Source organism: Marmota flaviventris, chromosome 3 (assembly GCF_047511675.1).
Source record: "Marmota flaviventris isolate mMarFla1 chromosome 3, mMarFla1.hap1, whole genome shotgun sequence".
Classification (NCBI taxonomy): Eukaryota; Metazoa; Chordata; class Mammalia; order Rodentia; family Sciuridae; genus Marmota; species Marmota flaviventris.
In genome coordinates, this window is record NC_092500.1 from 24115091 (window position 1) to 24139153 (window position 24063).

At 36.6% G+C, this 24063-nt stretch overlaps 1 protein-coding gene across 1 annotated transcript in view; it reads right to left on the bottom strand.

Annotated features, from left to right (window-relative positions):
- Positions 1 to 15552, bottom strand: part of Cfap54 (cilia and flagella associated protein 54) — a 308923-nt gene extending 293371 nt beyond the window's left edge. The window contains exons 1-4 of the mRNA XM_027928857.2: positions 15128 to 15552; positions 7065 to 7170; positions 4820 to 4963; positions 2926 to 3097 (exon numbers count right to left, since the gene is read on the bottom strand). Of these exons, the coding sequence (XP_027784658.2) occupies positions 2926 to 3097; positions 4820 to 4963; positions 7065 to 7170; positions 15128 to 15531 (826 nt within the window). The 5' untranslated portion in view covers positions 15532 to 15552. The remainder of the gene's footprint in view (positions 1 to 2925; positions 3098 to 4819; positions 4964 to 7064; positions 7171 to 15127) is intronic.
- Between the last annotated feature and the right edge of the window lie 8511 nt (positions 15553 to 24063).

Here is a 24063-nt window from a genome sequence, read left to right on the forward strand (position 1 = left end):
TCTAAAATTCATAACCATCAACATTCAACCATTAGGAATCCTATGTTCATGTTTAAATTTTTAAAAACTTCTGAGAAAACAGCATCTGCTCCAAAACATATTCCTTGATTAAAATATACCTGTAAGTAGAACAAACATTATTTAATCAAATCAGCAGCAAATATGCTGAATATAATCTAAAATACTTATAATATCTTAAACATCATAGAAAATGCAACTGGTCCTTAACATTCCAGGACTCAGAAACGAAATGTGGCTGTGCCCATGATAGGTATTTATTTATTTTACCTAAGCCCCCCTAGGAAAGAAATACATGGCTACTAACAGCTCAAGCCCCAAATGATTATCTCAATGTGGCTTTATTGACCAATAATTTTAATTTTTCTAAGGGAAGAGCTCTCCAGACTCCATGCCCACAACCCAACCAGCCCAGCCCAAGGTCAGTCATTCTACTTTTAATCTTTAAAAATAAAACTGCATTAATTGTTTTTCTTTCTAGGGGGGAAAAAGTCATCATGTAAGGCTAGGCACAGGAAACATATGCCTCCCCTCAAAACATGGGATTCAGGTGTAAGCCAGGAGCCTGAATAAACACGAGAAACTGGGGAACTTAAGGAGCTTGCCCTCCAAGAATGACAAGGGCCCTCTGTATCCCCAGCCTCATGGCTGCTGACTATAACTGAGTTCTTCTTTAATAATTCAGGATCTTGGCCTGACTCGCAAATTCTCACTGCAGAAGCCAGAGGAGTAAGTGGTATAGGATAGAAAAGAGACCAAACTTTATGATCTCAGGGTATCTCTGGAAGTTGGTTTTGTTTTGTTCTGTTTTATTTTGCACCAAATCCCTAAAATGAGTTATTGCCTGATCCTGTGACTCCTTTTCACCAAAAATGGCCACCATGAAAATAATCTGAGTCTAAATTTGTTGGGTTCAGGTTAGTTGAAAAGTAAAATATTATCCTATATTCGTACCCTTCCTCAAATTTCATAAACAATCAGGATTGATTAAATATCTTAAGAAACCAAGGCTATGTATATATAATAGTTGATTAAAAGTAAATGGAGTAACTTGTCTCAGTAAAAAGGTTATCAAATGTGTTTGACATTTTCAGTTAAACATATTTTTGACTACTTAAATTCTAAATTGTCAATACTTTAAGGTCTATGCAGTTGCTAATCCCCAAATTGGAATAGCCTTTCCCCAAATATCAAGTAATTTACTCCCCAAATTCCTTCAGGCCTTCAACTATTACCTGGGGAGACCTCCCCTGACCATGCTATTTAAAATCATAGCTCAGCCCCCAGTCACCTCTATCTTACCTTTATTTTTCTCTATAGTACGATCACCATCTAACACTATTTAGTTTTGATTTATCATTTCCCTGCAGTAGAAGCAAGCATAGGAATGGAGCTTTCATCTGTTGTCCCCTCCTGTGTCCCTAGCACATAGGACAATGCCTGGTTTATGGGAGGTACTCAGTGAATTTCAGATGAATACATTAAAACAGGGACAGTAGTGAGTACAAATAAAAAGCAGTATGTATATCTCCCAAAACCCAGAAATCACACTCATGGGCATAGATCCCAGAAGACTCTTCACATGGGTCTATAAAAGGACAAGTGCAAGGTATTCATTGCAGAATTATTTGTGGTAGGGCAAACCAGGTGCCCATCCCGAGGGGTGTATGAATACCTGGAATACAATTCAACAGGGAGAATTCACAAATTAGATTTACATGTAGGAATCTGGATAGATTCTAAAACCATACTGGGCAAAACTGAGGAAACAGAATAGTCTAGGCCACAATACTACATGTGTAAATAAAAATCACACTAAGGAAAGAATATAGAAGATACAGAAATCATTTAATCTTCTAGTAAAAGGCTTTCAGGGATTTGTTTGCTTGTGTCTGATCTGATCTTAAAAGGACTAAAGATAGGGATTCATGCTGCCTACCTCTCCAGCAGGCCAATGATAGGGCTTCTCACCACCTTTTGAGCGCTGGATCGCTGCTCCTGCTCCTTGGTCCCTGCCAAGATCTGAGTAATTTGGGTAGAGAGATGGCAGCGGCAAACAAGAGAACCATTGATCCTCTTGAGGATGATTAGGCACAAAAGCTTAATAATCACTGGGCCAAAAAAAAAATCTGATCCAAGTTGGCCTCATCTCTGGGAGCAAATGTGAAGTGTAATTTAAATCAAAATGTCAAAACATGATTTGGAATGGGTGAGGAAGGAAGAGGCTATGAGATACACTTTCAGTTGCCATGGAATGAGGGAAAATCCAATATATTTTCTTCAGAGTTATTTTGCCCTGGTCTTACACACATCAAACACACTGTCACTGTTATTTTTTATTCAATAATATATTATCCAACAACACACACACACACACACACACACACACACAATTCAGAGAACAATATATAGTAAGCGACCCAATGTAACTTTAGAGAAAAACAAATGTTACTTTTTTATAGCTAAGATTCACTTCTTTGCACACAAATGTAATATATATATTTGTGGGGGGGGGGTCTCCCAAAGCTACTAGCCAAGGTCTTTGAGGAGAAGACCAACAAAGGATGATGGTTACAATCACTCTAACCTGCTGTGACCACTTGATCTCTCCTCTACTTAGATCTTACACTTGCCTATTTATTAACTGTGGTCTCTGCTTTTGATATGCACAAAACTGATTATCCCCTCAGTCTCTGACCCTTCCTTCAATGGGAAACCTAAAAACATGTATTAAAAGTCCCTATTTATGAGGATAGACTAAATGTAATACAAATGATTTTAAAAACCTACCACCATCATATCATGAAATGCATGTTTTAAATCACAAGGCAATAAGTTACTATCAAACCTGGCATTTAAATAGCTTTCTGAGAGAATCAATGGAAAATAAAACAGATTGGCACATACCGTTGAAGATAATCCAACAAAGGTGATCTTGTGGCAGAGCTACCTCCATGATGAGCCTTAAGGAGAACAAGATAGACAGACACTTGCTCACAGATTCTTTATTCTGCAGGTTGACATCAGCATCACAGAGCAGCTGGTAATTGCAAATATTTTTGGCACTCAAAGCATGAAACTGAAATATATGGAAAAATATAAATAAGAATATGAATAAGGTTCACACAACCCAGGAAAGCATTTCTCAAAATATAAAAAATACAGAAACAATTAGGCTTAATTAGTTTAATATATTAGTATAGAAATATAAATTCCTTTAAAACCTCCATTTACTTAAGCTTTCCTTAGTCAAATCAAAAGGGAAAAAGCACAAAATATTTATTATCAAGAATATAGAATTAGGGCCGGCGCTATAACTCAGTGATAGAGCGCTTGCCTCACACAGGTGAGCCACTGGATTCCATCCTCAGCATCACATAAAATAAATGAATAAATATATTGTGTCCATCTACAACTAAAAAAAATATTTAAAAAAAATAGAATCAAATCAATTTCTGTAAACTCACCCAATGTTATTATAATCTACCAATGCAGACATGATTGTCACCATTCACATGATCCATCCAGCAAATGTTGATTGTGCGCTTGTTTGCCACACTCTGCTGAGCAAGAGGGACTCAAAGATGAGAAAGAAAGAGCTCCTGCTCTCGGCAGAGGAAAAGTGTTTCAGGCACACGCAACATTAGGGATGCTTAAAGAAACTACTATGATCACTAAATTCAATGTCTTTTGTGAGTTTTGATAAAAAGATTTACGATAAGAGAGGAGACTATGGGGGTGGTGAGTTCTATGTCATTCCAAAGAATTTAGACTTTAGCCCAAGGGCAAAGTCAAAAGGCAGTGAAATAAAGTGATTCCATTTATCCTTTAGAAATTAATTCTGACAAGTGTGAAAATGAATTGCAGAGAGAGTGAGAGCTACATATACAGGGAGGCTAGGGGAAACTTTTGCTTTCAGTTCTCCTCCCAAAGGAGTGCTACCCTCCACTGCCTAGTACTCTCATCTGTATGCCCTACTGCACAGCCAAATGGAACAATTCAGTGGTTCCCCAACACACCTTGAGAACTCATTATTAGCCAGCCATACCCTGTTTCTAAGGTTTAAAATAATCATCAAATTTGGAATAACATAGATTTGGAATCAGACTTGATCAAACACCAAACTTGCCCATTGCTTTGAGTGGGTTTGGCTGGCTTCTTAATCTCTGATAAACTTTCTAAATTTCTAATAAGTTTCTTCATCTGCAAAAAAATTTTAAAAATGCCCAATAGTTCTACCTTTTAGTATTGTAATGAGACTGCAAGATGGTAATTGACATATGCATTTACAGTACCGAGCACACCGTAATTGCTCAACTGGTGGATTAATAATAGCAGTTAATATAATATTGGTATAATAAAAATAAAGTATACAACTATATATCAAAATATCTATATTTGAGTTCAAGAGCCACTTTTTTATACTAACTATGTAATCGGCTTTATTTTTCTCTTCTGTAAAATAGGGTAATAACAATATCTAACTCATAAAGTTATTGTAAGGATCAAGTATGTTTTCCAAGACACTTTGTTAACTAAAAGTACTCTACAAATAGAGTTATAAAAACAATAAGTGTCTGCTAGATGAATGAATGATTATACTGACACAATCTCTAAGGTATCATTAACAAAGTTTAATGAGTTCACTTTCTCATCCAGCCTGGAAAGCATTTATTAAGCACCTTATAGCACATGGCCAGATGCCATACTAAGTGAAATGAAATTAGAGGCTGCCAACTAAACTAATAATTACAAAATTAATCATAAAATGTGACTATTTTAGCTGTTTCTTTCATCTTACTGTAAGTGCAGCAGTTTTATCTCCAAAGCCTTTTGGAAAAAAGACAGTTTTGAATTGTCTCGCATCTGCTTTATCCTCATCAAAATTGGTACAAAACTGCTGAAGATATCTTCCATAGCACTGCCAAAGAGCCAGTTTGTATTCCTAAAGCAAAAAGAGGACTTGATTAAAGTTCAAAAATATCATTTTAAGATTAACATTCATATTATTCTTAAGAGTATAAATGTTAATTATCACTATCACTACTTTTACTACCATCACCATCGTCCAAGTACTGCACTGTGCCATCTGTATGTTATTATCTCATTTAATTCTGCTAACAAGCCAACTGTGACATGGGACCATCAAGATCACAAAGATGAGAATACTTACTTTGTGTATGGTAAAATCTACATACACTCGAAATCCAGTATCACCAGACAGTAGTAACCCACATACACTGAGAAGGAGATAAGAAGCCTTAACATCCTAGTAAAGCTGGAGAGAGGGAGGGGTGAACGCTGCATCAGGACAGACATGCTTCCTTTCTGTCCCCCATGGAGTAGAAATGTCCTGGGAGTTTCTAGTAGGGAACGTGAGCAGTGCTCTAAGGACGAATCTGTTATGGTCCTTCCTCATTTTCGTCGCCTGCTTCTGTGCCTTGGGAAAAGCAACTGCCCTGGGTGTGAACTGCCTGTCCATCTACCTAACCCCTTGGGAGGCATCCATGGCCAAACACTGTTCTGTTTATATTCCTGTTAATTTGGTTGTTATTTGCTCCCTAATTCTGAATCTTTCCCATTCTAACTTTATTCAGATAGTAAATTCAAATACATTTAAAATAAGAGTATTCCACAAGATGATCTTTATTAAAATTAAAATAATCTATACAATTCAAGTTCATTTTCAGGACTATAAAGACCTTCAGTGGCCAACTCTCCCATCAGTGAAAAGTAGATAAAACATTTTCTTTGCTCCTTTTATTTAACAATGCCTTCTCTTCTCTAGGCCTTTCTGCCAGAGATATTGAATCCTTAGCTTCTAACAACCCTAACCAACTTGCTTTATCAACTTCTGACATGCATCTTCCTCATCTCTCCACAAATACCCTCTCCACCTTCCTTTACACCCCTTAAGCAACTTCTGAGAAGTTCAGCTGTGAAGATGGAGGTGGACTCCCTTCTAATTCTCATCAAAACTGTTATTTCACTTCACATGAATATAGCTTACAAATAGAATCTTACCTAGATGGGTTTGTTGTTGTTTGCTTGTTTTATAGTTTTCCAAACTCTGTATTTGCAAGTTTCTAAGACCATGGTCCATTAACATGGGACTAAGATTATCTCTGATTTAGGCAGAGGAAAACAGATATTAGTTCTTTATTATGAAAGTTCTTCCACATCTTATCCTGTGTTTGGTGAATTTGCCTCCCAGACCAAAAGGATTGAAGTTATGAAAATATAAATGGAGGAAGAAAATTAAATTGACAAACCAAAGATTGAGGAAACTGAACTGTCCATATTGGGCCTCTATCCTTCTAGATAAAATAACTCTTAGTCTAACTCTTCATATAATTTAGAATAATCTGGACCTATGCCAGAGCTTAAGGAGAAAATTCACATTATGATTAACTAAGAACCCAGCCATAGCATGGTCCTATCAAATCAAGTCCACAGGTCCACAGCATTCCAAGATCCAGACATTCATATGAAACTAAAAATAGGGCACAAACTCAGTTTGGAATAAAATACTGAGCAGAAAATAGGGCATGTATGGAATGACACCTATAATCACATACAGCAAAACATCCAAATGCTCAGTTATTTAAACAGGACGCTGGGCAACATAACAGCAAGGCCAGTAGCTATGAAGGCTGTCCCCTGGGCAAGGCCAGTATGTGGAAAAACAACAGGAAGTGGTGTCTGGGCTCCTTTGTATAAGGTGGAACATGATGACTCAGCACTTCCTGTTGTGCACCTACCACACCCTCTGTTAGACCTGCTAAGCTCCTTCCCATCCCCAGCCAGGCTCCTGTCCTTTCAGGAACCTCTTGTCCCTGGAGAATTTTAACTACACAATTAAAAAGCAAACACATTTTTGTTGTTGTTGTTGTTGTTGTTGTTCTGGGCCTCACTAAAATCTTCATGTATTCACATATTTTTTTTCCTAAGGAAAAAAAAATCATGTATAATAGGGATGTTTTATATCAAGTAATAATTAGCCAAATAAGTTTCATCTGGGCTCTTTTTCCTCCAGCCACACTTACTTTCATTTGACAAAGGCTATCTCCAACCTTCAGAAGCTTTTCATTGTAATAGTCATCTGGCAGCCGGGGGGCATATTTGGTCCAGATATTAAACAAAGAGGTGGCACTGTAAAAATCATAAAATAAAACAACATCTTCAAAGTCAGCTGGAAACCTCAATTAATTAGTAAGCAATTCCTAAAACTTACCTTGTGCTGAGTGTTTCCAATGTGTCTAATTGTTAATAATAAATATATGGTTAAAATTATTACTTTCTATGTGCCAGACATTGATGGAAGCTTTTGATATGCATTTTTTATACACTTTATTTTAGAGCAGTTTTAGGTTTACAGCAAAATTGAAAATACAGATTTCCCACATATCCTCTGCCCCCACATATGCACAGCACCCTCCCCATCAACATCCACCACCAGACAAATGATGAGCCAATATTGACACATCATTATCACCCCAAATCCATGGTTTACATATTCAACATTATCATAGAAAGCAGTTTTACCACCCTAAAAATCCAGCGCTACCCCTATCTATCCCTCCCTTCCCCTTTATTTTTACTGTCTCCATAGTTTTCCCTTTTCCTGAATGTCATCCATATGTAGCTTTTTCAGAGTGACTTCTTTCATTTCTTGATGTGCATCTAAGTTTCCTCCATGTCTTTTCATAGTTGATAACTCATTTCTTTTTAGCACTAATATTTGTTTTTTTTTTATTTGTTTTATTTTTGCACTCACTTTCTAAAGGACAGCTTGGTTGTTATGAGTTTTGGCAATTATGAATAATATTGTTAAAAACATCCATGTGCAGGTTTTTATATGGACATAGTTTCCAAATCCTTTGAGTAAATACCAACTGGCATAATTTCTGGACCACAGGGTAAGAGTACGTTTAATCCTATAAGAAACTACTAAATTGTCTCTCACAGTGTTGCCTATTTTTCATTCCCACCAGCAACCAATGTGTTGCTCCACATCTCCACATTGTTGCCAGCATCTGATGTTGTCAGTGTTCTGGATTTTAGTTTTTCTAATAGGTATGTAGGATATCTCATTATTATTTGTACTTCTCTGATTGATAAGACATAGACAATCTATTTGTATGTTTATTTGCCATCTGCATATCTTTTTTGGTGAGGTGTCTGTTAGGGTCTTTGATCCACTTTTAAAAACATGTTGGTTTTATTTTTCTTCTTGTTGAGTTTTAAGAATCTGTTGTATATTGTGGATAATAGTCTTGTATCAGATATGTCTTTTGTATATATATTCTCCAGTTTATGAAATATCTTTTTATTCATTTGTTTGTTGTTTGTATTAGGGGTTGAACCCAGGGGCAATCAACCACTGAGCCACATTCCCAGCCCTTTTTTATATTTAGAGACAAGGTCTCACCAAGTTGCTTAGGGCCCCACTAAGTTGCTAAGGCTGGCTTTGAACTCACAATCCTCCTGCCTCAGCTTCTTGAGCCACTGTGATTACAGGCATGTGCCACTGTGCCGGCTCTTTTTATTCTCTTTTACAGTGTCTTTCATAGAACAGAAATTTTTAATTTTAATGAAGTCCAAATTATGAATTCTTTCTTTCATGGATTGTGCTTTTGGTGTTGTATAAGAAGTCATCACCAAACCCAAGGTCATCTAGATTTTCTTCTGTTATCTTCTAGGAATTTTATAGTCTTGAATTTTACATTAAGTCACATGATCCATTTTGATTTAATTTTGTGAAGGCTATAAGGTCTGTGTCTAGATTCATTTTTTAGCATGTGGTTGTCTAATTTTTCTGGCAACATTTATTACAAAGACTATTTTTCTTCTCCATTGTATTGCTTTAACCCCTTTGTCAAAAATCAGCTGACTATTTATTTCTGGGCTTATGTACTCTGTCCCATTTTTCATTTGTCTATTCTTTCACCAATATCACACTTGATTACCATAGCTGTATATAAATCCTGAGATGGTGTGGTATCAGTCCTTCAATTTGTTCTTCTCTTTCAATATTGTGTTGGCTATTCTTTTGCCTACATGCTTCCCCCCCGCCCAATTCATCTTCACAACCCCAAGATGAGAAATAAACCTAAGAGAGGAAATAATAATAACCCTGAGGACAAGGACCTCAATGATATGTTCATCTGCTCAGCCACAGTATAGTAAATGACTAGTACATGTTGAAAGAATGACTAATTAGGGAAATTTTTCTTGTTCTCATTTTATTCTCTTCTACAAAGAGCTAAGGGCTCCAATATCCAGTCAATCCATTTCAGGTTATGCATCCTTCCACCAAATGAAACCAAAACAAAGCATACAGTATTCTCGAAATGGTTTCTAGTCAGAGTTAAAAGGATAGCAGATCATTGTTTATTTTATTAATTCATTTAGTTAGCATTTATTCCTTCCCTCTCTCTTGGAATTTATAAATGTCTCTAGGAACAATCCAAATTTCCTTTAACAGTTGTCAAATCCATATCATAAATTTCTAGAAAATTGAATGTTGTGGGCTGAATGTTTATGTCCTCCCAATCCAAATTCATACCCTTACCCCCAGTGTGGTTATATTTGGAGAAGGGCCAATTAAGGTTAAATGAGGTCATGAAAGTAGAACCCTGCACTAATGGGATTAATGCCCTTATAGGAAGAGAAACCACTTTGCAATGCATGTACTTGATTCTGTTCCTCACCGTGTATTCTAAGAAGACTTTCAGCATCAAGCAATTCTTGGTCAAGAAACAAAAGCAAAATCATCCCCCAATGAATTCTGATAAAAACTGGTAATAAAATCGGGTACAACTCCAAGAAGAGACGTCGGTGAGGAACCAAGCTGTCTATAAAGAATTACACATGAAATGGCTCACACATTTATGCTATATCAAGTCATGATCATCTTATCAGATCAAGCTGAAAATGTCACCATGTCACAGTTGGGCATATTTAATTGGAATCTGGCCTTTCTTCAGCCATGAAGGTGCTGTAATACTGGTTTCAGTACTTAAAGGAAGGGGGTAGGGGAATCTACACCCTCTCCAAGCTGTCTCAGAGGAAAGGCCATATGATGGTAAAGTAGCCTTCCACAAGCCAAGAAAAAAGCCCTTACCAGAAATCTGGGACTTCTTGCCTCCAGAACTATAAGAAAATAAATTTCCCTTGCTTAGGCCAAGCGGTCTATGGTATTTTTGTTATGGTAGCCTGATCTAACTAATATAGACAGGACTCTAAACTGAGGGACTAAAGAACAATCTGATAGTCATGATGTCCATGCTGGGATATTAATGAAACAATCTCTACAGAAACCTGTCAATTCATTCATCTGGGTAATTAAATGATACTAATTGGGTCATTGAGTGAAGAACACAAAGCACTCCTGCCTTTATAAACCTCTTAATAATATTTTGGGGTAGAAAAATATATGTGTGTACCAGTAATAAATGATCATGCCAAATAAATAATGTGACAAATATAAACCAGAGAAGTTTTAAAAGGGAAATATATTTTGTTTGTTCATTTTTAACCTTTTGTACTTGGATTTGCTGCTTCATGAAATGCCTCAGGCTTAGAATAAATATAATGAATTCAAATATATAACCAGTCAAATATATAACCAGCTAGAATTCTTAAATTATGTGGATGAAATAGTTAATGCTTCCAAACCTTCCAGATGAGAAGTTTTGTTCTGATGATGACTAGATTTGTTACTCATAAAAGAAAAAAAGCAGCTTTATCAAATCAATCAAGGTTATATAACAGGAAAAAGATTTTTTTAGTGACTCTTTAAGTTCAGGTTGAGGCTACTCATTAATAATGGCTTACATAATGATTAAACAAAATATAAAATACACTGTAGAATATATATCATTTAAAGACTTTGCATTGCTGATTGGTTATAGCTGTTACTGGATATTTAGATTGTTCTAAAATTGAAAACTGCAACTGTATAAACAGAATACCTAAATTTTATCTCCTTATAACAAAAATATATTTTTTAAAATGTTCACACAAATATTTAATGACATTGCTGTTATAATCAGAATTTAGATTTTAATGCTTACAAAAATTCTTATAAGAAACAAGTTTTGATTTTAAAAATAGTTGTCTGGGGCACGGGCAGGACCCGGGTTCGATTCTCAGCACCACATAAAAATAAAGGCATTGTGTTTTGTCCATCTACTAAAAAAAAAAAAAAAAAAGATTCATATTCTCTCTCTCTCTATCTCTCTCTCTCTCTATCTCTCTCTCTCTCCTTTGGAAAAAAAATAGTTGTCTGTCAAATACATTATCAAAGCAACTCCTACCTCTTGGGCTCTATGCTACCATTCTTGCTCCATTTAGACATGATCACCAAAACAATATTTTAAAACATAATTATAAGGTTAGTCTCTTACCACAAACTTCCTAATGATTTCCCACTGCATTTGGGATAAATGCAAACTCTTTAAAGTGGTGTCTAAAACATCCCAAAACCCTATCTATTCTTGTAATCTCAGTTTATACCATTGTACCTGAATTCACTATGTTTCTGCAAAATGGGCTTCTCTGTGTTCCTTAGGGTACCTGGCTCTTTCCTTTATGCTTGTTCCATTTATCTTTCTGTCTGATCAACTCTCAGGCACACTTCTAATCTCAGCTTAATGTCACCTCTCTTACCATTCATTTGAAAGCAGGTTGCCACCATATTCTCTTCAACTCTCCACTCAGATGTCATCTATTTTGATCATCTTACTGAAAATTGCAACCTCCTTGTCTCCAAGTCCACAACCTCTCCCCTTCTTTTTCTCGGCAGAGGTCACCAATTTCTAGATTACCTTAAAGAGTACCTATTTGGTATGTTTAATGTCTATTTTGGAATCTAAGCTCCAGGAGGGCACAGATTTTTGTCTGGTTCACTGCTGCATTCCCAGAGCCTTGTCCAATGCCTGGCACATATAAATGCCTGATAGTTCTTTCATAGTACTTTCTTGTGTGCTGACTTAATGACTCATTGAAAGTATCTCCCTCTCCAGTCTATCAACTCTTTGAACAAGATTCCTACATCTGTTTTGTTCACTGGGCAATCAGTGACTAGTGCAGTGCCTGGAACATAATGGGCACGCAATAAAAAATTGTTGCATAAATAAAATCACTAAACTATATGAGAAGCTGGTCTGGGCCAGTCCTTAACATTTGCCATTTTATTATACTATGTTTAAAGATGGGACAGTGTCCTTACAGATTGACCCAGGACTGTTTTCCTATCCATAATGTTCAGAATTACTAAAAATGCTAGGATAATAACCCTTGAATTCTTGCAATACCAAATATTTATTGAATGTTCACTATGACCCAACTCCCAGGTAGGTCCTGGTGGTAAAATGATGAAAAGCAGACCCACTATCCCAAGTCACCAGGGAACTTACATTCTGGGAGGGGAGCAGGCAATACACAAGAAAACAAATAGATTTAAAGATATATATATATATATATATATATATATATATATATATATATATATATATATATATATGTGTGTGTGTGTGTGTGTGCATATTGAGTATATAGTGTGCCCTTCTTGGTCAATTCTGGGTTCTCATCTTCTTGGCCCACCAGCAGGATTTGCCACAGTGATCATTGCCTCTCCTTGAAAACTTTCTCTCCCTTGCTAGAAGTACGCCATACACACTCTGGTTTTCCTCCTTTGTCCTAGGCCACTCACTGCTGGCTTCTTTACAATCCTACTTGTCAGTGTAGGAATATCCCAGGGCTCAGTGCTTCACTCTCCTCTTCTGCATGTAGATTGCCTCCCTTAGCTATTCCATCAGGTGTTTACAATTGAATATCAATAATAAGTTGATAAATCCCAAATGTGTATCTCCTCTGACTTCCAAATTCAAAAGTCCATCTACCTAATAATAGCTCTGCCTGAATGTTGAGTTACATCTCAATGTATATAAACTTAAATTCCTTCATCTACCTCCCTTCTACCTGAAACCTGCACCTTCCATAATCACAATCCCACCCCACTTCCTTCACATTTGTGATTCTCTTTGTGTGGACTACTCTTTGCACAGAAATCTTCATCAACTGCTCCCACATGTCCTCATTTTTCTAAAAAGTCACTTTTACCGACTTTCCCTAACCATGGGCCAAGTCATCCCATTTTAAGTTGCAATACTTATCCAATATCCTCCATCCCCATTCCCTGCTCTATTTTTCTCTCTAGCATTTATCTCCTAATAAAATGCATTTACAATAGTTCTCCCTTATCCTCAGGGAATACATCCAAAAACACCCGTGTGTGCATGAAACCACACATAGTACGAAGTTCTATATTTGTGATATTTTTTTCTTATACATACATAGCCGTGATAGTTTTACTTATAAATTAGGCAGGGTAAGAGATTAAAATAAGCTTGGTGTGGTGGTGCACACCTGTAATCCCAGTACCTCAGGAGGCTGAGGTAGGAGGATCACGAGTTCAAAGCCAGCTTCAGCAAAAGTGAAGTGCTAGGCAATTCAGTGAGACCCTTTTTCTAAAATAAAAATAAAAAATAGGTCTGAGGATGTGGCTCAGTGGTCAAGTGCCCCTGAGTTCAATCTCCAGTACCAAAAAAAGAGAGTGAGAGATGAAAAATAATAACTAATAATAAAACAATTACAATATACTATATCAAAGTTATATGACTGTGCTTGCTCTCTCTCAAAATGTCTTATTGTAGTATAGATATTAATAACCTCAGCATACAATTATTTTCTTTCCTCATTGAGAACTTTTACCTTCTCACTTAAAGAAAGCACTTTATGGCTCTCTTTGGCATATCTGGATTGCCAGCATTGCTACTTTGCACTTTGGGACCATTATTAAGTAAAATAAGGGTTACTTGAATGCAAGTACTATGATACCACAGCAGTTGATCTGATAATCTAGACTGCTACTAACTAATGGGCAGGTGGTTGCTACAGTATGGATCTTACTGAATAAATGGATGAATCACATCCCAGTTGGTACAGAGCAGATGGTGTGATATTTCATCACAGTACTCCTGAAGATGTGCATTTAAAATGTATACATTGTTTATTTCTAGAATTTTCCATTTAATATTTTCAGGTAATGGTTGAAGACTGAAACTACAAAGCAAAACCATATATAAGGGAGACTAATGTACTTCCACATTTTTTAGTGGATGGCTGTACTCACAAAAATATATGCTCCATGAGGTAAGGGATTTTTATATCATGTTAACTTGTCGTTTTCCTAGTTTCTAGAAAGGCACCTGATAGGTGCTCAATAAATAGTTAATTAGATGCATAAATGAATAATAAACATTCTTTATATTAAATAAATTTTATATTAATTAAATAAACTATTTCTTTATATTAAATGCATGAACAAAAAAAAATGCAAGTTAAACCATTCACTATTCTGGTGTTTGCTATTTGTCTACATCTGTGACTGTTCTCTTTGCAATGTATTTGGCCAAGAAAGATGGTAACATAAACAGGAAAGAATCTTAAAAACAGGTAGTTTGCAGTTCACAGAAATAACATGGTGATAGAATCCAAGAAAAAAAAAAGGCAAACAGATGTGCAGATGAATCACAAAGTCTACGAAAAAAAGTCTCTGTGATTCTAATAGTAACATAAAAAGAGAATAAAAATGCATATGTTCCCAGGATGACTGACTTCATGCTTCATGATATTAAGAACTTCTTCGAGAACCTAAGCCACCTCAAAGTTATTCCTTTATCTTTGTATACAAAATTGTTCACCCACTAAATCAAAAGTTGTGACACCCCTGAGTCCAAAAAAAAAGAAAAAAGAAAAAGTATTAGCCTAGAGGAGCCATCAAGGGACACTCAGAAACAGAACAAATGGGGAGTTAGGAAACATTTCCGTGTTGATTTTTATTTTGACCTGAGCAGGAAGCCAACATACATGTAACCAAGATTTAAGGTTGTCATAACGACGAATCTCCACTTCTCCAACTTTGTTTCTCTCTCCTGGGCCCTCTGGTCAGGCCCGGCGTCCACCTCGCTGACCGGGCTCTTGGGGCCACCACCTGCCTTCAAGGGCATCACCTCCTCCCCAGCGCCCGGCCTCCGCTTACCAACGCCGATGGAATTCGTGCTTCTCTTCCGTCGTCGTCACTAAAACCTGCTTTTTCTTCATAAAGCCTAACAACTCGCGAATTTCCTTCTCGAAAGAGGCGAGGAGCGGGTTTTTAGCGTCCAACGGCCCATAAAACGCGGCGATGGGCAACGGGTCCTCGGGACTGGCTAGTTGAGGCTGCGGGCTCGGGGAGCTCGCCTTCGACTCCCGGGGCGACTCTGAAATTGCAGTCGAAGTCAGGGGTGTGGTCGATGGCAGTTCTTGGGGCGACGTGGATGTGGCAGACGTGCCCGACAGAGGGCTAGAGCTGGTGCCCTGCGCCGCCATATTGACGCGACCCCGGCCGGCCGGCGGTGTGTACACACGCGGTTGCCTGGCGACGGTCTCGCGGCAACCAAGCATCCCGCGCGCATTCCGGGAAACACAGCGGCCCCTGGAGGGCAGAGGAATAAAGAATTGGATCCAGAAAAGAATGATGCTCTGAAGGTTATTTGTACTGTTGCCCATTGGCACCGCTGTATGAGCTGAGAATAGGAAGAAAGTTTTGAACAGAGAGCCAGCGAATATTACAGCTGAATTTTTACCATCACGAATCCAGACTGTACTTCTTTTTTCATCTTAACCACTTAATAACAATAGTGGGTGATGGTGAAGCTGCTCATAATGATGATATTACATACATTAGTATGTCAGACGTTGTTGTTATAAGCATATGAAACACAAACAATATCAGATTTCATTTAACCATCATGACAACTTTGTCATTAAGATTCTGTTAGTACCTCCATTCCACAGTTTAGGAAATCAAAGATTAGGAAGGTTAAATTATTTGACCAAGGTCAGAGGAAAACCATAGCGTCAGAGACCAGGTCCTAATCTTGTGACTCCAAAGCCTGTGCTCAGAATGAATGAATATTGATGACTCCCCAAAATGAAGCTTATTAATCAAATTGAAATGATGAAACCATCTGACAAGCAATTTAAGAATCAAGAACCTGTAATTGATCCATTCTCTTCCCTTTACATCTAAAACTGTGGAAATGATGATTTGCCTCTAATAATAATTTATTTATTATCATTTCACCCTTATCCTAATTATCACTATATTGTAAATTAATGTATATTTTATACAACTTAACTATTTAACAAATTCATACTAATGATCTGAAGTGATAACTCTCAAAATACTTTTGCATTGTATGAAGGGATCTTAGGAAACTTCGCTTTTAATGGGGAAACTACAGACCTCAGGGTAAATAATTGGTGGCAAAGGAAGTTCTTCTTTCCCCACATATTATGGGCAACAGTGACAGTCAAATTTTAAAGTTTCAATTTCAACTAATAGGGAACCTGCTTTCCTTATAAGTTATGCAATGCCAAAAATTATAGAAGAACCACAATTATTTGGTAGCTTGGGGGGGGGAGCAGGCATTTAACACTAAAAGTTGTTATCAGTTCTTTCACACTTAGAAATAAAGAAAAACAGTGACCCTAACACCCAGGGAGCCTGATTTCCCATTCAGGATTAAGAAGCTTATTAGACCACAGCCTGATTTCTTCCAGCTCTGACCTAATTTCTTGCAAGCTCTGTGGGCCTGTACTAATTTGTAAGACTAGCATGATATGTCATGTGTACTGTACCCTAATATTCTTTGAAGTAAGATTACAGTGATTTTGCTCTTTGAGGCAGGTAATAATTATGGCCAGAGAACCTTTGTGGCAAGCAGTGAAATGCAAGAGTGCCTCATTATCAGAGTCTGCTTCTCCAGTCAAGGTGTAGGAATCATCCTGTGATTGGCAAAGATTTTACTCTGTCTCTAGATGAGCAGTAAAATTTTTAAGACTTTAAACAACTTATGCTTAGGGAGAAAATCATCTTTGGGACCTTTACAAAACAAATGATAGACTTTAAAAAAAATCAACTTGGTAAATTCTCTTATTTCTCATATTTCCCTTGTTTTTACAGAGCATACTTGTCCTCTTCAGATCAAAAGCTGGTGTAATTTGCCACTGATAGCTATCGCTCATATTGATGAAAGTGGAACAGCAAGGTTCAATTAAATTAAAGTGGTCAGAGAGTAGAAAATAAAATAAATAAATAAAAATCAGATAAAGTAGGATTCTCTACCCCACCCCATCTGACTGATCTCACAAATAACCTTTCTCATAATGCAAAACATTTCAAAGTCACTGAAAAAAAGAAAATGTAACAAATTAAATTCAGATACTTGAACTATGAAACATTGATCTTAGTCATCTTTCTCCTGGGGCATACTTCAGTCAACAATGCTTAACTTGGAGTAGTTTTTGGAAGCTTGTCTGAATATTTAAATGGGTCTTGTATTCTGAATCATCATCATGGTAAGATGGAAGTCTCCATTTTGTTCATTTTAAATTATATTTGAGGCATTTTTAAAACATTTTAGAGATGTTATCTTTCTTATAATGAGATGCAACCATTATAATATCTTTTCTGTTTCCTTGTCAGTTTGCTTTATTCTTTTCACAGTAATGAAAGAATGGAGCTATGCAACCACCATGTCTGACAGGGCTAAGTAATGTAAATAGCTTCCTTATAAATAATGTAAATTGCTGTTTCTCATAATTAGTGCCTTTGCAAGCTGCAGGGATCCTTTTTGCCCGTTCAAAATTCTTTTTCATTTAAAGTTACACTTAGAGAAATAATAAATACTTTTTATTAGTAGTTCAGTTGTTAATCACTTAGGCTGTCTCAAATAGATATATATGGTCTTTTTTTTAAAAAAAAAGCTCAAAAATCTCCTTTTTCCACCTCTTAATATGTAGGCTTTCAAAACTTTTTTTATTCATTCATTTAACTACAACTATTTCTTTAGTGTATCCATACAATGCATAGATGAGCCCACACATTCCCTACAAGAAGCAAATAACAGGGGCTGGGGTTGTGGCTCAGTGGTAGAGCACTCGCCTCGCACAGGAGAGACCCTGGGTTCGATCCTCAGCACCACATAAAAATAAATAAACAAAATAAAAATATTAAAAAAAAAGAAGCAAATAACACATACAACAACCAACCATGATTTGAAGGCATGCTATATATGTGCTGTGATAAAGGTTTAAAATATTATGGAAGTCCCAAGATGAAGCTTGTTAACTGGACAGAGAATAAAGGATTATAGAGGAGACCATGTTTTAGCCCTGCACTGTAACTGCCCCTCAGTAACAGAAAGACCCTGGCAACAGGGACTTGCCTATGACTATGGTAACCTAGCACCTAAGCCCAGTGCCTGGCACAGAGTACTACCAAATAAATCTTTGACAGAATGAGTGAATGAATTTTTTTTAAAAATGAAGAACATTCATCAAGATATCTCTGTCTGAGAGAAAAGCCTGAGCAAGATACAAAATCATAAACATTTACAGCAAATTTAAGTAGTCTTGTGTGGTAAGCCACTGATTGAAATACATCAAGAGGCACAAGATGAGGTAGAAAAAGAAATATGATCAAACACAGTGGGTAGTTGGGAGGCATGCTCAAAACTGTGACTTGATTTTGTATTCAGTGGAGCTCCTTGGTTAGAAAAACATACAGATAGTTCCCAACCTATGAAGGTTTGACTTAACAATTTTTCAATTTTTACAATGTTGGGAAAGCATACCCATTCAACCATTTCTGTTTCCTACTTTCAATACAGTATTCAATAAATTACATGAGATAACTCAACACCTTATTAGAAAATGGACTTTGCACTGGATGACTTTGCCCAACTACAGGCTAATGTTAAGCACTCTGCACACATTTAAGACAGGCTAGGCTAAACTGTGATGTTTGGTAGATTAGGTGTATTAAATGCATTTTTAACTTGTGATTTTTTTAACATACAATGGGTTTATCAAGATATAACTCCATCAGAAGTTAAGGTGAATATAACTCCATCAGAAGAATAAGGTGGAGATTAAAAGCCCAAATTTGGGGGCCAAAAGGTATAATTTGTATCTTTAGTTCTTCAAAGTTACTTAAATTCACTATGCCTTGTTTTCTTCATCTATAAAATGGGGGGTGAAATAATAGTACTTTCTACCTCATATTTCTATGTTGTTTAGAATCAAATGAGTTAAGATGTGTAAAACCCATAAAATATTGCCTGGCACATTGGAAGTGCTGTGTAACGTTTGCTAGTTATGATTATTTACTTGGGAACCATTGGAAGTTCCTAAGCAAAGAAATACAATTTATATTTTATATATTTTAGAAAGGAAATTATGGCAGAATGAAAGATAGATTGGAATGATGAAGATTATATTCCATCTCAGCTACACAGATCATTACAATAATTATATACAATTAACAGGCAGAAGTAGCCAACTAAAACCATTATAAAAACTGAGGTGGAATCAGTAGGAAGCCAAATCCTAATCAATAAAGCAAAGGGAAAGTTAGAGAATAATAGGTAATTTTATATATAAAATTTTATATATACATATATGTACATATATGTATATATAAAACATACATATATACATAAAATTTTATACATACATATATATGACATAACATTGCACATAATTATAAAAATAATAAAAGAAATTCTAACAGAATGTTTCAGTGGTTCTGAAGAAGAGGCTTCCTTAAAACCTACAAAAGTAAAAGATATATACTGAGATAAACTCTTACAAGGATAAAAGATAATAAAAGTGGAATAACAGGCCACATATTAAGAAAAGATATTTGTGCCAGGCATGGTGATGCATGCCTATAATCCCTGTAATCAGGTGGCTAAGGCAGGAGGATCACAAGTTTAAAGGCAGCCTTAGTTACTTAGTGAGTCCCTAAGCAACTTAGCGAGAACCTGTCTCAAAATAAAAAATAAAAATGGATAGGGATGTGGCTCAATGGGTAAGCACTGATGAGTTCAAACACCACCACCTCTACCAAATATATATATATATATATATATAGAGAGAGAGAGAGAGAGAGAGAGAGAGAGAGAGAGAAATGCACAACCTACTGTGTGTGCACTATGTTGACAAATATCAATTCTAAATCTCAATTGATGGAAAGACCAGATTAAGATATTTCTTGGATAAATTTAACAGATTTACTTATTACAAGATAGCAATGGAAGTCATTGTAATCTGGATACGTAACAAAGAGATCATCAAAGAAGTCCAGGATGTAGCTTCCAAAACCAAAAATCCTCACCAATGATATCTACCTGTGAATGGTGATACCTCTGCATCTTTCAAATCTCTGATGCTTATACAAGTATCTGTGATTCCTCTTGTGTGCCATATGGCTTCTAATTTAACACTTCAGTATGGACAGTTTCAGATTCCTACACTTGGCCTTTTTACCCATAATAGTTTGAATTCCAGGCCTTAAAGATCCAGTGTTACAGGGCTGGGGCTGAGGCTCAGTGGTAAAGCGCTCACCTAGCAAGTGCAAAGCCCTAGGTTCGATCCTCAGCACCACAGAAAAACAAATAAATAAAATAAAGGTATTGTGTCCAACTACAACTGAAAAAATAAATATTTTTTTAAAAAATATCCAGTATTAATATTCTGCTAAATATCATTCCAACTTCAATTAAACTAAACTATGGATAACAGGAGACTACTGTATTCAGGATACACTCCTACACATATTCCCCTCAGCTTCAGTTAATGCCTATTAGTTGGATCCTGTGATTCCTTTGGCATGTGGTCTATTTCTTCTCAGAACAGAGCTTGTAATTTCCTGCTCAAACTTGTGCTAAAAAACTGACTTTGCTTTTTAGCAGGAGGCAATGCAATATGTTGGGGGCATATTTTCAGGAAAGCAAGCCTCATCTTGAAAGGCACCTGCTTCAGATTAGGTCATTGTATGTTTCCCTAGGCAAGCAGAAAGTAGTTTTCTCTGGCAAGTTGGTTAAAGAACTATGTCTTCCAGCCTGGAAGGCTTGGAGGAATTTAAGAAATCAAAATTCTTAGGGTCATGTATATAAATGCCTCCACTTCAGGTCTCTGATCCCTACCCTTGGAATACCTGCAATATAATTTGATCCTGGGCCTGGTTTTCAGCAAAGTCTACCCTTCAGGTGCCCCAAGCTGTAATAGAAGCACTTCTGTCTTTCAAAGCATACCTCAAATTGCCAACTAACTGCCCTAAGACAATTGAGCCTCTGTTGCATTCAGGTAGGTGGGCAATTCACATATAAATTCTCATTCTGAGTATCCACTTTTTATCCCTCACTGCTGTTATGTTAACCTGTGTTCCCTAAAAAACAGAAATTGAGGCAAAGGCTTAAAGGGCTAGCATTTCATTTGGTAATATAATTCCTGTGAAATAAGAAGAAAGGAGACAGGAATGGATGGAAAGGAAATAGAGTGCTAGCCAGTGAATCATGAAGACACACAGCCAGTGGCTCTGCTATATGGGATATCCCCTACCAGGTTGCAGAGATTTCTATATGTCATATCTTAGAGTAATCCATAAGAGGGAGCTATGGAGAGAAAATGTACCTGCTGTCTCCTTGGTGTCAAGAGTTCCCTCTGTACTTCCACGATGGATCATGGGGCCCTTCAACAACTTTCAGGAATCCCAATTATCACACCTCATGATGCAGTTTTATCCTAGCTCAAAAGTGGTGGAAAGAACTAGAAATACCAGACAGTGGCCTCAGGCAGTGGAAGCAAGCAGGCCATCCTGGTGGCATTATAACAGTAGGTGCTGGAATATGGCAAGTTGTGGAAAGCCCAGTAGATAAGTGAAGACATGAAATCCAGGGCAGTACTCAATGTGTGTCCCATATACAACGCCCCACCACCACCACTTTGATGCTAATGCCAGCGACAACCTGAGGAAAACGGAGCAGTGAAAAAGAAGGAGCTTGGATTCGTAACACTGTGAAGCCACAATATCCATTCTGAACCACTCACACCCTAATCAGTATGTGATAGAAAATAAATTTCCTTCTTGTTTGAAGCACTAATATTGGAGGTCTTTGTAGAGGCAGACAAACCTATTTTCTAAATACTGTACCATCTAACTCAGAAATTTCATTTCTTGAAATCAACTTTACAAAATTATATACACATATGTATAAGGGTGACTATTCAGATATTTAAAGAGCATATAGCAAATGTTATTGCTAATATTAAATGTATATAATAGTAAAGCATTAGAAACAATCTAACTATACATCAATGAATGTACAGGTAAATTATTTTATCTATAAAATTAAATACTAGTTAGCATCCTAAAGTAATGTACTGGATCTTTATATTTTTCATGAAAAGATATTTTTAAGTAAAAGTCTTTTTAAGACTTTTCTGAATAAAAATTGCCAAATGTCGTGAACAATATGCTAATATTTATCTATAAGAAAGTAAGGCACCTGCTTCAGATTAGGTCATTGTATCACAAAGTGATACTCTAATATTTAGCTCACCAGGGACAAAATATAAATCCCAAATGCATGTCCCCACAGTGACCTACTTCCTTCAACCACACCCTACCTACCTACAGTTACCACCTAGTTAATCCCTATTAGGGGATTAATGCACTAATTAAGTTAAGGCTTTCACAACCTAATCATTTCATCTCTGAACTTTCTTGCATTGTTTCATACATGAGCTTTTGGGGGACACCTCATATCTAAACCATAACAGTGGCACTCATCAATTCCACTCACATTTTGTTTTCTAAAGCAACTCAAATGGAAATATAAGCCTCCTACAGAGAGAAGCATTGGCAATATCTTGAACAATAATACAACTTACAAGCATACCTTGAATTTGACAGAATCCAAACACACATCCTTTTCCTAACCTATTCTTCTCTTTCTTTCTCTCTCAGTAAATAATAGATGCCACTAGTGGAGGCTTCAGAATTTTCATACAAGAAGAGGTTTGGTGTGGTAATAGATAAGAAGGAAGAGCTCAGAGACATGTTTTGAAGCTGCATCTTCTAAGCATGCACTGTTTTCTTTCAGATTGTGTGGTCATTTAAGTTGGCTTGATGGAGCTGATTGAAATTATAAAGTGGCTTAAGTCCCCTCAGCTCACTCCCTTGACCTTTCCCCTGAATACCACAATTGCAGTCACTCAAGCAAGAAACAGTGGTATCTTTGAGTCTTCCCTCCCCATTTTCAATCCCAGTCTCTAGATCTGTACTGTCCTGTATGACTGTCACTAGCTACATGAGACTATCAAGCACTCGAATGGCTAGTCCATATCAACTAGTCTGTATGACAGTCTCAATGTGGACTACAAGTAACCAGTTTGCATTGAGATATGCTATAATTGTAAAATACACAACAAATTTTAAGGACTTTGTACAAAAGTATATAAAATAATTATTTAAAAACCATTTTCACATTGATGACATTTTTAAAATTACAACATTTTGCATACATTGGATTAAATAAAACAAAGTGAATTCTACTTGCTTATTATTACCTGGTTATGTGGATAACTAGACATTTTTTAATTACACATGTGACTTTCTTTCTTGGCTGGCATGACATTTTTTTGGACAACACTACTGTGAGCTGTCTTCTTTTCATCTCCACAGTGCCAGTATTAGCATGGCCCTTCAATCTCAATGAGATTTCTGCAAAAGCCTCCTAACTAATCTTTCTGCTCCAGTTTGGCCTGTCTCCAATCCATTCTTTATAGTATTCAGAATGACCTTTCAAAATGCAAATCAAATCATACTAACTCAACCAGTTTTTTAACTTTTCACAGGAATCCACTGCCCTTAATTGTGTAATTTCATATATAAAGCTCCCCCTGATGGTCCAGAACCCTGATTTCAACATGGCATCCTCCTAGTCCTGAGAATATACAACACTTTCTAAGGGTATGGGCATATCTAGTTTTAAGAGAGTCAATGTCCAAATCCTCCACTTTGATGTTTTCAACAAATTTCTCTGCCTTCAATGTACCTACAAAGTTTTTCCTCTCTTCTCCTTT